This window comes from Setaria italica, chromosome V, assembly GCF_000263155.2.
Source record: "Setaria italica strain Yugu1 chromosome V, Setaria_italica_v2.0, whole genome shotgun sequence".
NCBI lineage: Eukaryota > Viridiplantae > Streptophyta > Magnoliopsida > Poales > Poaceae > Setaria > Setaria italica.
The window spans coordinates 45,010,954-45,028,219 of record NC_028454.1 but is presented as its reverse complement, the minus strand read 5'-3'; the positions used below and the strand labels follow the sequence as shown (position 1 = coordinate 45,028,219).

General features: G+C 43.4%; 3 protein-coding genes across 4 annotated transcripts; all 3 read left to right on the top strand.

The window, feature by feature from the left end:
• The first annotated feature begins 240 nt into the window (after positions 1–240).
• LOC101770185 (disease resistance protein RGA2) lies at positions 241–5,011 on the top strand. The gene is made up of 2 exons (XM_004971032.3): positions 241–3,847; positions 4,380–5,011. Exon 1 carries the CDS (start codon positions 422–424, stop codon positions 3,821–3,823), a length of 3,402 nt encoding a protein of 1,133 aa, XP_004971089.1. The 5' UTR covers positions 241–421; the 3' UTR covers positions 3,824–3,847; positions 4,380–5,011.
• Positions 5,012–5,868: 857 nt separating this feature from the next.
• LOC111257189 (U-box domain-containing protein 36-like) lies at positions 5,869–6,985 on the top strand. Its single transcript, XM_022826274.1, has 4 exons — positions 5,869–6,184; positions 6,364–6,482; positions 6,559–6,665; positions 6,835–6,985. Exons 1-4 carry the CDS (start codon positions 6,016–6,018, stop codon positions 6,959–6,961), a joined length of 522 nt encoding a protein of 173 aa, XP_022682009.1. The 5' UTR covers positions 5,869–6,015; the 3' UTR covers positions 6,962–6,985.
• On the top strand, positions 6,982–15,373 carry LOC111257188 (exocyst complex component EXO70B1-like). Of its 2 annotated transcripts, none has more exons than XM_022826273.1 (2): positions 6,982–14,001; positions 14,109–15,373. In XM_022826273.1, the coding sequence occupies exon 1, from the start codon at positions 7,705–7,707 to the stop codon at positions 8,779–8,781; it is 1,077 nt and encodes a 358-aa protein (XP_022682008.1). In that variant the 5' UTR covers positions 6,982–7,704; the 3' UTR covers positions 8,782–14,001; positions 14,109–15,373. The 2 variants fall into 2 exon arrangements, with proteins under 2 accessions (XP_022682008.1, XP_022682007.1); XM_022826272.1 differs by having other exon boundaries at positions 6,982–14,210; positions 14,965–15,373.
• Positions 15,374–17,266: the final 1,893 nt, after the last annotated feature.

Genomic DNA, 17,266 nt, shown 5'->3' with positions numbered 1-17,266 from the left:
TATTAAACCTAATTACTCCATGATTTGACCATGTGATGCTACAGTAAATATATGCTAATGATGGATTAATTAGACTTAATAGATTCGTCTCGTGAATTAATCTCCGTCTATGTAATTAGTTTTATAATTAGTTTATATTTAATCCTCTTAATTAGCCTCCGAATATTCGACGTGACATATCCGAACTAAAATCCAAACACCCCAGCTCAAAAGTTATCCAAAAAGAATGTCCCTGTAAATCTCCTCCCCCGTCGAACAAGACGACAAAAATGTTCGAAGTTTCCAACGCCCCGGCCTCGCGATTTACCTTTCCCGACGCGGCGATGGCGCCTCCCCCTCCGCCTCCCACTCCACTCCAACCAGCCAGCGGATCGCGCCGCCTCGCCCGCCTCGAGCTCCCCGTCGAGCCCCGGAGACTCCCATGGCGTGCTCGTCCTTGGCCACGGCCGCGGCGGGGTGGCTGGTGTCGCCGTTTCTCGACTGCCTGAGCGACCGGATCCGCTCCTGCGCCGACGACCTCTTCCGCTACCTCCCCTCGGGGTCCGCCTCCGCCGACCTCGAGCGCCTACAGGACTACCTCCTCTGCCTCCGCGCGTTCGCCTCCGCCGTGGAGCGCGCCCGGCGCCGCACGTCCCACCCCACCCTCCTCGCCTGGCTCAACCGCCTCAAGGACGCCGCGGACGACGCCGACGACATCATCGACGAAATCCGCTATAGAAGCCTTGCGGATGCCCTCCCCGGACCCAGCGCCGATTTCTGCGGCATCCTCGACACCCCCGGCTCGGTCTGCAGCCACCTGGCATCAGTATGCTCCGACCACCCCTTCAAACGGTTGCCCTCCGTTCTCGACAAGCTCGCCACCGCCTGCGCGGACTACGCCCCAATCGCATCCCTCGTCGGGCTCGATGGGGCCGACTCTCCGCAGCGCGGGAATCGGCTCGCCAGGAACTCTAGCTCCATCATGCCGGCTGACGATGCATTCTTCGGCCGCCAACGTGAGCTAGCCGTTCTGGTCGAAACTTTAGTTGGTTGCAGTGGTTCTTCTCGACTCGGCAACCACAGTGTCCCGGTTGTTGCCATTGTTGGAGATGGTGGGATTGGCAAGACGAAACTGGCTCAGATGGTGTTTAATCATGCGGTCATTCAAGAGCACTTTTATCCCCGGATGTGGGTGTGTGCCTCGAGTCATGTGGATGATGTGAGGCTTACTAGGGAGATACTGCAGGCCGCTACTGATTGGAAGGTGGACTATGATGGGATTTTGAATTTTGATAGGTTGCAAAATTTGCTGGCTTCTTCTGTTGCAGGGAGGAGGTTCTTGCTTATCTTGGATGATGTTTGGGATGACAAGGAGATGGGCACGTGGGAGAACGGGGAGAGGTGGAAGAAGCTACTAGCTCCCCTGCAGCATGGGAAGCAAGAGAGCAGGATCATCGTGACGACACGGATGAAGATGGTTGCTGACATGCTAGGTGTGAGGATTCCAATGATGTTGGGCGGGTTGGGACTGGAAGACCATTGGTTGCTTCTCAAGAAGTGTGCACTAGGTAGTAAGGATAGTCATGAGCACCCGCATTTGCAGGAGATTGGGAGGAAAATTGCATTGAATCTTAAGGGATCCCCTCTTGCTGCCAGAATTATTGGTGGGATGCTCAGTAATACTCGAAATGCAAGATATTGGAATAATATCTTGGAGACAGAAATCCATGATGACATTGTCTCGACGCTTTTGTCAAGTTATTATCATCTCCCTCAGCACTTGCAGTATTGCTTTGCGTATTGCAGCATATTTCCAAAGAATTGGAAGTTTGAGCGAAAGAAATTGGTCAGAATGTGGATATCACAGGGTTTCGTTCAGATGAAAAATGGGAATATGGAGGATTTAGGCATACAGTATTTCAAACAACTGTTGGCAAGATCATTCTTTCATACTCTTAGGCAGGGAAACAGAACGCACTATGTCATGCATGACCTGATTCATGATTTGGCACAAATGGTTTCCCACTCCGATTGTGCTAGGATTGAAAGTGACACGTATAAAAGCATACCCTCGACTGTTAGACATGTATCTGTTTTAAGCAACTTCCTACCGCACCTCAAGAAGCAATGTGACTTGAGAAGATTACGGACATTAATTGTATACAAAGATTCACCAATGACCTCAAGTACTATCCCAGATGATTTTCTTGCTGAGGTAAAGAATGTACGCACTTTAGATCTCACAGGATGCCTTATGTCAGAGCTACCTAAAGCAATCGGTTGCCTAATTCATCTGCGCTACATAGCACTTCCTGATACTATCAAGACGCTATCTGAATCTGTGAGCATATTACTGCATCTCCAGACTCTTGATATTCCAAAGAAGTGTCAGCTCGATAGATTTCCTGGGGGTATGCACCGGTTGGTCAGCTTGCGGCATCTTGGCGTAGATTTGAAGTACATTGCAATGATAAGAGGTATTGGTAGTCTTGTTAAGCTTCAAGGGTCTGTTGAATTCCATGTCAAAACAGAAATTGGGCATACCTTAGAGGAGTTGAAGGATATGAAAGACCTTCATGGTCTACTTCACATTAAGAATCTGGAAAATGTTACATGCAAGGAAGAAGCTTGCAACGCGCAACTGTGCGATAAGCGATTTCTTAAAATTCTGAAACTTGAGTGGAGCTCCGCAGGTTCAACTTTTGGTCCCAGGACCAGCATGGATGCCAAAGTATTACAATGCTTAGGACCTAACGAAAACCTGGAAGAGCTTCATATCAAAAGGTACAATGGGGAATCATCACCAAGCTGGTTGGATGTGAACATTTCGGAGGTGAAAATTCTGCCCCAGCTAAAGTCCTTGTGTCTGACAAACTGCAGAAGGTGGAAACTACTTCCTCCACTCGGACAGCTCCCATTTCTGAGGGTGTTGCACCTTAAGGAGATGTGCTCTGTTACTGAAATTGGAATTGAATTCTATGGTGGTGGCAATGTGACATTCCCATCACTGAAGGAGCTTGAATTTGATGACATGCCAAGCTTAGTTAGTTGGATTGGAGGAATCAGTGACTCATTTTTTCCTTCCCTGAAAAAATTGAAGATTTTAAACTGTCCAAAATTGATCAAAGTGCCCTTGCTTCCTCCGACAACAAAAAGTGTGACAGTAGAAAGAACTCGAAAGATTTCTAATCTCAAAATGACCCCTTATGGTTCATCTAAATCAGGCAAATTCGTTTTAGAAATTTCTCCTGCAAGCATATTGTGCGAAGGGTTCTTACATCAGAAACACCTTGAAGCTACTGAGGTTCTAAACATAAGAGGTTGTTGGGGTTTGGAGCTTGCTGAAGGATTTCAGTTACTAGCATCACTAAGAAAACTGCGACTATCCCAGTGCAACATGGATGGTGAACAGCTGAGTTTGTGTTTGGAGTACTTAAATGGTCTTGCCTCGTTAGACATAGTTGACTGCCAGAATATCACATCTTTACTCTTGCCAGTAGGTTCAAGGCATTTTAAAACACTCCAGGCTTTGTGCTTTCAGGATTGCCAGATGCTTTCCTCCTTGGCTAACCTGGAAAGCTTTGTTGACCTAAAAAGTTTGATCATTGAGAGGTGCATAAGAGTTACAACAGCGTCCTTACCAGCTGAGCTGAAGGGAATGGAATCTCTTAACAAACTGAGCATCTCGCACTGCCCAGGGCTTCAATCACTACCAAACAACATGCCATTGTCCCTGGAATTTCTTCATTTGATTGGGTGCCATCCAGTCTTGACTCAGTGGCTCCATGAGAAACAAGGTCCAGAGTGGGAGAGATTACCTTTGTCTCAAATCACAATATACTAAAGTGATACCTTCCCTTTTTTTGTGGTATGCTCTTATACTATAATGTCGGATTGCCTTTTGTAGTTCTAGTGCGGGATGATTTTAGTATTATTGTGCAACTGTTAACATGAGTTTATCTTATTTTAGCTTGAGGGCATGTTCTGACAGCTGTACAGTAGTTATGGCCTGGTTTGCTGCATTAGATGATTAGAATAATAGATCAATTGGCTCATTCGATTGTGTAGCATGCTCTATCACAACAAAGGCTCCAATTCTTTCTCAAATCAAGCCTAACTAATCTTAATGAGTGCTGCTTTTATGTTTAGCATTCGTTATCTTGTGTATTTAAATAGGTTTTTACGTGGCTGGACTCATTTAGCCATAGTTATTCTCTCCCTTTTGGTAATGTGGTGTCTTGCAATGTTAGCATAGTGCTTCAAATCTCTAATCATGGTTTTTATCATTTATGCCCATCATTAACTGAGCTTATATTTTTATCATTTATAGCATTGTTAATAAAGATCTAGTTTCTGAACCTTATATTTCTTGTAACTGAGCTTCAGTGTACCTCTTTTAGGTACCTGTCTTGCTAAATGGAAGTAAGATGGCGGAAAAAAGATTTGGATTTTGGACATGAAGCTGATGCTTAGGATCCTCTACACAGTTGAAATAGGTTGTCAGCAAACATAATTGCAGTGCCTTAAATCTGACGTCTGGAGATTTCACTTCAAAGCTTCATTAGGAAACAATCATGAAGAAGTTTCAGGACATGGACAAGTTCCCTTGATATGTTCACCCCACCTCGCTTCAATGCATCATCTGCCAGCTCAAGGAGGATGTGATATCCACTGCATCATTCAAGTGAGGAACGAGGGAAACCAAAATATCTCTGTCTTCATCTGTTCATCTGTTACGTCACTTTTCTTAAGGTCGCTTTGCTTCAGCGTTACAGTTAATCCAGAACATGCAGACATTTAGGAAGGTATACTCCAGGCAGCTGCAGTATATCTTCTAATTGAGGTGTTTGAAGAATGAGCAGATCATAGTCCTTGCGAGAGATGGGGACGGATTACTGTATACCTTGCCAAATTAACAATGATTTTAATAGGGGTACATGATATGTCCTCTGTGTTGTATGTAAATGTTTAAAATTAATATTATTATTTATCATTTACATGAATTATATTCAATCAATAGAGAATATATTCATGAGCTACCAGTTTATATGTAGAATTGACTACAGGCCAACCCTTAGGTTAGTTGGGACAAATGGCCAAATCATGCTATATGCATATACTACATGTAATGTTCCTTAAATGATTAAACTCAACGGGATCTAGAGCATCTGAAATATGAAGTTTGAGAAAATGAAATCGTGTTGCCTGGTCTCTAAGGCTTTATACCTGGAACCTGAAGCTCAGATGACACATACTGAAGAGATAGAAGACACAGAGCATGTGAAGGATGTCAGCATGCTTCAACGGATCCCCAGCACTGTGAACTGAAGGTATTATTGTCACACGTAAGCGGTTATGTGCCTGACACAAGATGCCAAGGTCAGCTTCGTTAACAGTGTACGTATGTAGTGATAGCACGAGTCTGTCGCTACCTCAGCACTCGGGCATAATGCTGCAGTTCGCTTATTCTTTTAGCTATTACTTATGTACACACGCAAGAGATTCATGGGCAACCTAGATTGGAGGGGAGTATTTTCTTGCAGTTCTTTTTTGTTTCCCCCCAATTACATGTCATTTTGCAGAAATCACTGCTACCTTTGAGTTCTTATTTTCTTATTGTGTGCATTCTTGGATAAGTACCTTCCTTTCAGGGCCTGAACGTATCCATTACTGTTCGATACATTAACATGATTTTTGGTCCGCTGTGACAAGGATGAAATATTGTACCAATAAACCTACATGATACTCTGAGGAGCAAACTTTGTCTTTGCTTGGGAACTCTTTGGAGGTTGGTGAGTTTTTGTCCCATTGAGTTTTGGAGCTATCCTTTGTTTCCCAGTAACCTGACACAAACTTCGTCTGCACTCCATCCTTACAGAATCATTCCATTGTCACAAGAATCTGCCATTGAGAAAGGCATTGGGGAACACGAACAAGAGAGTGAAGGCTATTTATGGAGAGGAAGCACATGTGAGCTCACTACTGCAAGGATATTGTATGTTAATGCATTAGAGGAAACAGAGGACATCTCATCTGATGCATGAGGCAACTGTATCACTACCTGCCAGGGAGAAGGTGTACCTGGCAGTGGGGGATGATGAGAAGCAGTGCGAGTTTTCTCTGCTATGGGCTAAAGACTTCATCCCACCACAGAAACCATTAGTTCTTCTCCACATCTACAAGCCAGCCACAACGATCCCGCATGGTAAGAACCTCACCGTTTGTTTATTTAATCTAATCTTATCAGATTGCATGTATATTTGTGTCCCTTATTCTTTCATGAAGCACAAGTAGCCGTTCATGGATGGGTCACTTCGCTTGAGCCTAACATTATTTTTACTGGATATGCTTTACCTCTTAAATTCTATAGCCATTTATTTTCAGTGGTACTGGGAGCTGCAATGGTTGCAAGTAAGGTAAGGGATGATCTTGTTCACAAGTACTGGAAAAATGAGAGGAACAGGATTAAGAACTCCTTAAAGAAGTGCTTGCAAAATTGCAAGGTGAACACTGAATCAGGATGTCTTCAATGTTTCTTTTTTGTGCAAAAAGCTCATTGATTTCATCTGTGTCATTTAGGTCCAAGCAAAGATACGGATAATTGACAAACATGAGGTTGCTCCTGCACTTTTGGAGCTCATCAACAAGTATAAGATTACCACACTCGTCATGGGAGCCAAAAACAGGTATGTTCAACTTACTACTACAAGAAACATCTGCAACATGCGAGTGAGTAATATGGAACTTCACCCCAGTTGTTTGATTCTTCGATTTGCTAGTGAGTAATATGGAACTTCACCCCAGTCATTTGATCCTTTGATTTGTTTATGTGACCTCCCATCCTTGATACAAAAGACATGACTGGAAGACCAATACAGCAATCGCTTTGGAAAAACAAGCTGATACTTCATGCAACATTCTGTATCTCCATGAAGGGAGTCTCATTTCAAGCAGGCAAGTTTCCTGTTTTTTTTGCACATAGCTTCTTTTCAACAACCACTTAGTTCTGACATATTATTAAAGAAAGACCCACGTTGACATGTAAAACCTGAAAGTATGACGTGTAGAAATCACATAAATGAAGTTGCATATGCCCACTTATCTTGATGTGTAGATACAAGATCAACTATGCCTTTCCTTTTTCGCCAAGGCAAAAGATTTTGTTATGCTACCATACAAGCATAGAATTAGTTTTTGGCCAATTGTTCTCATGAGGCAATCTTAGTAGCTTGTTTTAGCATCTATTTGAAGAAAAAATCTTGATCTTTTCTGTAAAGAGCCATCACTATCTCTCTTACACAGTTTCTATTTAACAGGCATCAGCACATTAATGTCTGCACAGCCAGAAAAAATGGGATATCTTCTTCGGGAGGCTGCCACTTTTCAGGCAGCAGCAACACTGCCACCAGTAAATCCTCTTCATTCTTCAACTCTCGTAGCACGGCCAACACCTTTGATGCAGAACAGTTGGATGATCCTTCTCTCGATATCAATCCTACGCACATATTCAGCGACAACAGGTTCAACGCCATAATTGGTCTCGAGTCACTTGGCTCTTTCAAGGAACTAATTAGCCGGCAAATTTCTGCTGAGAACTCAAGGGAGCTGTACAAGGAATTTCATTCCAAATACTGTGACATCTTCACAAGGTGTGAGTTCGTTGGTGGCTTTGACTCTGTTCTTGGAGTAGATTGCCAAAATTTGTGGAAAACACACTGGAAATACATGAGGAGCTGGCCTGCAGTGTTGGAGTATATTGTCAGTATTATCAACACATTGCACATGCAACTCAAGCAGAAGCGTCCTGCATGTGATGGATTTATACATGGAGATCTTTTAGAAGCAGCAAGAAAACCTTTGACTTGTCTGTTCACTGTTGCTTCATCTGCCTGTGCCCTTGAGATCAGGAAGTCACCCGAGAAGCTCTTCTGCATATTGAACATGTACACATCACTCGTGGATGCCACCCCCACTCTCAGGAATGTATTCCATACAGAATCTACCAGTAGAGATGCTGAGGGGCTTCTTGCTAAACTGAAGGACTCTGCAAGGGAAATAGTTGAAGAGGCTAAAATCTTGATTCAAACTTACAGCTCACGAATAGCAGTGCAGGATGGAGGTGGTATCACGTCACTCACTGGGTATCTCATGAGATACATCAGGTTGCTAGTAAAGCATAGGAGTTCACTTGATACCATTCTAGGACATGGTCACTGGGATGATCTGCTGACAGTTAAGGGAACGAACTCAACAGGCCGATTAGTATTTGGGCTCATTGATGACCTGGATACAGTGCTTGAGAAACAATCCATGTTACTGTCTTCTAAAGAACTTCAGTGCTTGTTTTTGATGAACAACACACATTTCATGCTGCAGGAAATCAAGCAATCAGACGTACAGTTAATTGTAGGATCCAGGTGGATTGGAAAACGCCAATACCGGATCAAAGAATACATGAAGGGCTACCTATCTGCAGCATGGGGACCAGTTACGTTGAATTTGGAGACTACAAAAAGCACATCACCCCGTAAAAGGCTTAGGGCAAATGTCCTAAGTTTCCTGTATGCCAGTCCAACTCCCCTGCAGAATTTTGCTTGGTCTTTCAATGAAACTTGTAACACTCAGATGTGCTGGAAGGTACCCTGTCCAGTTCTTCGTGAAGAGCTTCGTGTAAAAATTCTGGAGTTTGTTACTCCAGTCTACCATGCACACCTGGAAAGTCTGAAGCAATCTGGCAGGGGTACCGCTGCAGATTTTAAGCTGGGGTTGAAGAGTAAAATCAACGAATTATTTGAAGGCTGAAATATTTGTCTCGGCGCAAAAGGAGAAAACAAATGAAGAAAGCAGTGCTAGTAGGGCCTTCAGATGCTGAGCCTCCTTTTTTGTCCTTGCAATTTTTGTCCCAGTAAATGATCAACTGTTTGTACCAGCTTCAGCTTAATTAAAGGAATACTTTTGCTAAAGGATGTATTCATATATGGAAACGCATACTTCCTTCCCTTCATATACCATTTTATAATATGTCTGGTCAAACTTTCTTACTGTTGACAGCTAATAACTGCAGATTATTTAGATAGATCATGTAACAAATGGACCTATCAGAATTGTTATGGAATATGCCCAATTTATAATGGTTTTGTACTTTTCACTAACAATACTTTTTGAGTGGAGGATAAGGTTCTAGTTTTCTGGCCTTAGTATTTTCGATTGAGATGATCTACATGTTTTGGCCAGAAAGACTGAAGCCTAGAACTGAAGGCAGCAAGATTGGAGGATAGGGACATGAGAGTTAAAATAATAACAATATTTTCCTTTTTCCAATTACAGAAGGTACAAACTCAGATTTCCATTTGCTAATGTATTGGGGAGTGTTATCTCCACATGTTTGCCAAGCTTTGTTATTTTCAAGATAGTATAATTAGCGCATATTTGTTGCCTTGTTTGTTTTGGTAGCTCTCCTAGCTGGACATTGGAGCTACCTTCTGGTTCTTACTACCCTGAAAGAGACTTCATCACCTTCATCATTGTATCATTCCCTAGTGAACAAGAATGTAACATCGAAAATAGTGAAGTGGAACAAGGAGAAAAGGCCAGCCTCTAATATAAACATATCATCAGCAGCTCTTTTAATGATGAAAAACAGAATCTATCCTGGAGATATGGTAGCGGCTACGGAGCACAGGACGATGCAGCTGTTGCAGGCAGTTTTAGAACCAGAAGCAAGTGGGGAAGAAGAGAAGGTACACCTGGTGTTGTCCATGGAGGATGGTCACAAACTGCAACAGGCTTTGCAACTTGTTCCGCCGCATAGAAAAATAGTCCTTGTCCATATCCACCGCCCAGCAATGATGATCCCAGTCCCGACCAGTAAGAAACTCTCCTTGTAGAAACATATAAATGACACAGATTTTTTTTCTTGGTTCTCTCTGTATGACTAGTAGAGAAGTTACATGATGATACATTTCCTGTTATGATATCATTTACCGTAATTTGTTTCAGTGGGTGGCACAGTACATGCAAGCATATTGAAAGATAATATTGTCAAGGGTTATAGGGATGAACAGAGGGATCAGGCTCTCCTAGCCTTAAAGGGCTACAAGGAAATCTGTACTAGAGCAGAGGTGAGTGATGAATCAAGAATCAGTTCTTTTTAGATGGCATGCTCTGGTGAGCTATGAATTAAATATTTAATAGTGGCATAAATTTCTTCTAGATTCAAGCAGAGACACTGATGATTGAGAATGACAATGTGTCAGCTGGGCTTCTGGGACTCATTGCCGAACATAAGATCACCACACTGATCATCATTGGTATTGGCAAAAGTTGGTGTGTATTTTTAATAGCTACCGAGGCCTTTTCTACTTCTCGTGGTTATTTAGTGAGGAACCTGCATCTTCTGCCACAGGGTAAATAGGTCGAAGAGAAACCTAGCAGCAGCTTTGCAGAGAGGGGCGGACTCGTCCTGCAACATCTTATTTATGCATAAAGGCAGGCTCATTTCTGTTAGGTACTGATGAGTAAATTTGAAGTAACTCATTTCAACAAGACCTCAGAATAGCTGCAAATTAGTGTGATGAACAGTCAAGGAGATTTATCTCACAAAACACCTTGTATTGTGCAGTCGACAGGATGGCAGTGTCTTCGATTTTGAAACAAAAGGAACACCTTCGTACATAAGCAGTCGCCTCCTCTCCTCGTGCAGCAGCAACAGCAGCCCGTCTCCTTACATATGGGATTCACGTAGCACACCATCTTCCATCTTATGGGATTCAAGGAGCACACCTGATAGCTTGGACCCTTCACAATTGGACGACCCTTCTCTTGAGATTGCTAGCTCCATATTTGGTGATAGCAAGCTCATTGTTATTCTTGGTCATGAATCAATTAATACTTTCAGGGAGCTAACCGGCCACCTGAATTTGGTGGAATACTCACATGAATTGCATCAGGCGTTTCAATCCAAGTATTCAGAGATAACAAGTCGGTGTCAGTTTATTGGCGGCATTGATTCGGTGCTCGGAGCAGACTCCGAGAATTGCGGGGAGGAATACTGGAAAACTATCAAGGCCTGGCCTGCAGCATTTGAGCATATTGTCAGGGTTCTCAACACAGTACTGGAACTCTTTAAGCAGGACAGCTTAAAATGCAATGGACTCACACCGGGCGAGATTTTAATATCTGCAAAGGAACTTATAAATCGATTTCTCGATGTCGCGTTAGCTGTTACTGAGGTGAGGAAGTCACCCGAGAAGCTATTCTGTACATTATACATGTGCAGAGCAATTGTTGATTCAACTCCCTCTCTCAAGAAACTGTTCCCTGCAGATTTTGTCAGTAGGGTCGACAGTGTCCATACAGTACTGAATGATTCTGCAAGGGGAATACTTAGAGAGTTTAAAGTGTTGATCCAGAACTATAGCTCACAGAAAGTAGCACAGGACGGAGGCATCTTACTGATAACCGGGTACGTCATGAAATACATCAGATTGCTGATAAATCATGCTGGCTCACTTGATACCATTTTGGACTATGGTCAAAGCAGCGATCTGTTTTTCTCTAAGGGGAACAACGATCTGTTGTTGTTTAAGGGAATAAGCTTGACAGGTCATCTGGTATGTGGGCTTATTGGTGACCTGAATAATGTTATTGAACAAAAATCTAGGTTATATGCTTCTGAAGGACTCCGTTGTTTATTCTTGATGAACAATGCCAATTTCATAATCCAGGAGGTCGAGCATTCGGATATACAGCTGATCGTCGGATCTGAGTGGCTTAGGCAGCGCAGGGATGACTTTGACATGTACATGAGGGATTACATGTCCTCGACATGGGAACGGGTCACGTCTTACTTGACGATAGCAAGTCCCCCTCATAAAAGGATTCGGCCCAGCCTCCTTGGTATCATCCACACAAACACACGCCATTTCCAGAGATTTGTTTCTGCTGTCAAGGAAACCTGCAACTCTCAGATGAACTGGAGGGTACCGTGTCCAATTCTTCGGTCCAAGCTCCGTGATAACATCTCGGAGCATATTAATCGAGCCTATAAGGCGTATTTGGAAGTGCTGAAACAGTCTTCGATGGCCGGCTTCGCTAGGGATTTGAAGAGCGAAGTCAGTGTCAGTGAACTGTTTGAAGGGTGAACAAGTATCACATTCTTGCTTTCAACAAGATCCGAAGACCATTTCGGGAAAAAAAGATCTTAAGAATGGAACCCTAGTCCTTTGGTCACTACCCTCCTTTTTTTTTCTGTGTAAGGGTGTGGTGTTTCCCAATTCTATCTCTGTACAGTAAGAGTGTACAAAGGATGAACAAATCCCGACGGTGTTGTGACTAAGAAGCTGTGCCCATGGATGTTGTTTCCTTAACACGTGCATTGTTATCGCGATAATTCAAATATTTATACAGACCATATGTTCCATCTAGATAAAGCACCCTCCCCCGCTAGGAGAATATACGGATTAAACGATAAGGTCGTGACATACACTTCTGGAAGGAGAAAAGAATATTCAGCTGCTTGTTACATGCATAGAGAATGTCGAGGCCTCCTAGGAGAGATCCTGGAGTAGCATCCAATGCCTACTGCTACTACGATCCCGAGGAGCAGCGTGTGACCTTCCTTTCCTCGCTACCTGCCGCTGCAAGCAACAAGATAACAAGGATATACATCTGCTCGATGGTTCCCAAGCAGTTGCGTGCCACGGTGCCAGAATCGAAACCAAGGACGTTGCATAGTTTTTGCACGTAGCTGATTGTTTTGTACTTTTGTTAGCACGTTTTGGTTTGCCATGTTGTCGCTAGGCTTGCCAGTTTTTAAGCTATGCATTTTTTTATCACATGGATGGTCTTTTATTCTGTATTGCATAAAGGCATAACAAAATGTTCTATCCCCCTCCTTTAACAAAATGTAGGCTTCATTTCTGCTCCGTGAGGCCGATGATGAGGTTGAGTTGTGGAGTTTGGGGTGGTTTTTGAGTTGCTTGCGTCTGTTGTTTTTCTGGTTTGTTGTATTGTTCAATCTGGATTTTTCAATTTTTTAATATAATTGGCACCTCTTCTGCCTGGTTTGTTTAAAAAAAAATTCTGCTCCGTTATTCTCTGTGCATCGGCTCTGAATGGTTTTGTCAGTCAGCAACTTACGACCAGAATTTCAGCAATACTCACATAGAGCTTGGAATTATCCAGGGTGGTGTACGGTCGTATGGACCATCCCAGAAGAAGCAGCTTTGCCTCAGCCCCAGTCTAGGCCCGTGTATGTGTCATCAAGATCAGCGTCGGCGAGCGGTTAAATTCCAAGAGAAAATGGCAGCTACTTCGATAAACAGAGCAACCACGGTTGCTTGTACTCGGAGGAGGGCGCGGGCAGAAGGGGCAAGTTGCCACCAACCAAGATCCAGCATCCCTTAATGCAAGCGGCGGCGGCAGATGACAAGATTTACCTGGTGATAGGCGGCAGTGAATTCCATTGTTACACCTCTCTCGGTTGGGCTCTGCGGAATGTCCCACCACACAAGACCTTGGTTCTCGTCCACATCTTCCGGCCATCCTTCGACATCCCGATGCTCTATAAGTAATGTCTTCTCTCTGCATCTGGGTTACAACTGCAAAAGTGCAAATACAATCATCAAGCTCGCCCTGTCATTTTTCGTTACCCCTTACTGGTTTTCTTGATCAAAAGGCTGGCATGTGAGACTTCTTTCACTGTTTCTCTCAGCAAGCGTAGTGCAGCCCAGCTATGATTTTCTTATTAGTGCATATAGAAGAGGCCGCAGGGAGCATATTTTGACGTCATCCGAGTTGCATGTGAGGATCTGTGCACATAAAAAGGTTAATAATTATCACACCAATCCAGATTGATGGGACCTTCATGGTGTTTACACGGGCAGATATTCACATTCCAGACTTCTTCTAGGTTCGAGCAGAGAAGCTCATAGTTGAGAGTGACGATGTTGCAGCTGCACTTTTGGATCTCATTGTACAACATCAGATTACCACGCTCATCTTGAGTTCTGCAATAGATAGGTATATTGCCAATGCCAACTACTCCACTTGAATTGTTCCTGTTCTTGAATGTAGTTCCAGTTTCTTGCTCTGTTGACGCTCATCTTGAATTGAAATGTATGATGCAGCATATACGGTTCAGAGAGAAAAATACTAGAAAGGTTGGAGAAACAAGCAGATCCATCATGCAGCATTTTCTATCTACACAATGGAAATCTCATTTCTAGCAGGTAATTAATAAATTTCTCCTGTTGAATCAGCAATGTTTAATTAAAGTGTTTTACATAAACGAGAACCCCAATGCTTCCTGTCTGACACATGAGTAGAAAAGCTAATCTATTTGAAAAAAAAAAAGGTACCAGTTTGAGTTTGCTATAGACTTACAGTGTATTTCTAAGGTTATAGTATTATATAAATTGACGTGTTGTAATACCATAAGTGCAGGCTACAAGAATGTAACCAAAGAAAGAAACTGGAACACTTTCTGTCATAGCAAGGTCATTCCAAAATATATCTTGGCATGGCCTATCGCCCTTTAAGGGATTGTGATGTTTACTAGATTTAATTTTTCCTTCCTTAGAGGCCTCATACATGCCACCTGCAACTCTGCAAGAATGACATGGTGACAGTTGCTATGTAGCAGCTAAATTAGTTTCACTTTTCCTTATGCTGATTACGTGTGGTGCAAGGAAGAGTTTTTGTGTTAATCCCTTTCACTACCTCCAAACCCCATCAAACTAATCTGCTAGATTCCTGTACCATGAGTGAACCATGCACCATCTGATTATACTTTCTTCTTTGTTTTATCCAGTAACAACAACAGCGGTAGTTTTTCTTAATTTGATTGGGCTGTTACATTTTACTGCAATTTTAGTTCTTTTACCTTAATGTAGTATATCTATGTTTGGAGAACTTCAAATGCACCCAAACAGTTCAAAATGGCATCGCAATATCTCAAACACATAATTTTGTATGCACAAACAGGCAGGAGTATGACAATGTGTATGCAATTGGAACATACGACTTACCTTCTTTCAGAAGCTCCCTAATGTGCATCTGAGGTAGCAGCAGCAACACCGGTGATACCTTGTCTTCATTCTTCAGGGATTCATGTAGCACAGCCAGCAGATTTGATGTTGCGCTGCTAGACAATCTTTCTCTAGAAAACATAGACCCCATATTGCATGACACAAGGTTCAGTGTTGTCCTTGATCACAAGTCGCTCAGTGCTTTCCAGGGGGAAACAGTTAGCCACCCGAATGTGGCTGACCAATCACAAGAATTGCACCAGGCATTTCACGCCAAATGTGTCGAGATGGGTATCGAATCAGTTCTCAGATTGGATTGCGAGAATTTTCAAGAGAAGCAATGGATGTCCATCTATAGATAGCCTCGGGTGCTGTTGTTTACTATTAGGGTTCTTGACGCGATACAATTCAAGCAGAATCATATTTCAGAAGCATCCAAGGAACCCATTCGTCTCCTCCTCAGTCTTGCCTCAAAAGTTGCTAAGGTGAAGAAATCACCTGAGAAGCTCTTTTGCATATTGAACATGCACAGAGCACTGTTTGACACCACCCCTATCCTCTCAAGGGTGTTTGATGCAGAGTTTGTGAAGATAGAAGTTGGGGGAGTAGTTGCAGCATTGAAGAACTCTGCAAGGGAAATGCTTCATGAGCTGAAAGTTTTGGTTCAGACTTACAGGCCACAGCACGAACCAACGCCAGGCAGCGTTCTAATGATAACTGAATTCCTCATGAAATACATCAAGTTGCTGGTAAATCACACTGAAAACCTTGATCCCGTTCTATACCAAGGCCAGGCTGATGATCTGTTGAACATTGAGGGTGTGAATCTGACAGGTCCTCTAGTATCTGGGATCATCTCTGATCTGGAATCAGTGGTTCAGGAATCTAGTTCATATGTACCTAAAGGACTGAAGTTTGTATTTCTGATGAACAACACAAATTTTGTACCCCGACAAGTCGAAGAATCAGATGTGCGCCTAATGGTAGGAGACCAGTGGATCAAAAAGCGTCACTACAACATCAAACAGTACATAAGGGATTACCTATCCTCATCATGGAAACAGGTAGTGCGTCCTCTAGAGACAGCAAGTACCAGTTCTTCTCAAAAGAGGCTCAGGAACAGCTTCCTTAAGATCTTCTACCCCACTCCGAGTCCCCTGCAGAGTTTTGAATTGGCTTTCAATAAAGCATGCAAATCCCAGATGCACTGGAAGGTGTGTAGCCCAGTTCTTCGTATCAAGCTTCGCGTAAGTATGATGGAGTATGTTGTCCAAGCATACCAGGCATACCGAGACAGCCTGGAAGAGTCTGCAAGACGAGATCTTGAGGACCTAGAGCCGAACCTGAAGAGGAAAGTTAGTGTCTTGTTTGAAGGTTAAATAATGCATTGGATAAACAAAATGCTGAAATGTACTGTAAATGCCACGAGTCTGTTCTATGGAGGTTCCTTAAGCACTTGCTTGATGGAATTTTCTATAAAGAGATTAACAGAGGATTTTTAACTTTCTTCATGGAATTCATTATGCATGCTACTTTGACCAAAGTTCGTAATGAAGCAATAGGAAGTGAACTATAGCCTGGAGGCCTCGCCTACAGAATAAGAACAGACGCGAGCTGCCTAGGGCTGTATCCAGACCCATACATTACACCAAATCTCCAAAGCAATGGCGAAGCCCTAATGGATGACGAATAATCATGGGTACCCGATCTGTGGGAGTGACGGCGAATGGAGCGGTGTCGTTGGAGAGAAGGGTTTCCTTCACGAAATCTCCTCTCATCGCCATGGGCTCGAGCACACCCCCCATCCCATGTTCCCGAACACTCGGGATGCGGACCGTAGAAGAGTGACGGAACCCATCGGCGGCGGCGGCCATCGCCAAAGGCGGGCGACGGCGAGCACACCGGAGGCGGGCGTCACCGCGTCAGGAATCAGGACGAGTCTATGGGTGAGTGTGGGCTAATTTGCAAAACTACCCTGGGAAAGTGGGAATGGATCCCAGGTCTCATCCATCCTGGCCGCCAGAGCTCGATCCAACGGGTGAAACAGGCTGTAATTCTCGGTCTGCAACAAAGCTGCAGCGTAAATAGATGATGTGCGAGGGGGGCTTGCGCAAAAGTACACCCTGGGAAACCGCCGTTCTCCCATGTCAAAATTGGCTACAGGACACTACTAAAACATGGCTTTCGCTCCAGACCATAAAAAAAAGATGTCTTTGCCAAAAACACACTACTATTCAGTGGGTGTGGGACTCTGAACC

Bases quoted from the DNA above. Each gene is read 5' to 3' on its own strand.
- LOC111257189 (XM_022826274.1), top strand. From the start codon at position 6,016: ATGCATGAGGCAACTGTATCACTACCTGCCAGGGAGAAGGTGTACCTG. The intron at 6,185-6,363 runs GTAAGAACCTCA...ATTTATTTTCAG, and splicing joins AGCCACAACGATCCCGCATG to TGGTACTGGGAGCTGCAATG. The intron at 6,666-6,834 runs GTATGTTCAACT...TTGATACAAAAG, and splicing joins GTCATGGGAGCCAAAAACAG to ACATGACTGGAAGACCAATA.
- LOC101770185 (XM_004971032.3), top strand. From the start codon at position 422: ATGGCGTGCTCGTCCTTGGCCACGGCCGCGGCGGGGTGGCTGGTGTCG.
- LOC111257188 (XM_022826273.1), top strand. From the start codon at position 7,705: ATGAGGAGCTGGCCTGCAGTGTTGGAGTATATTGTCAGTATTATCAAC.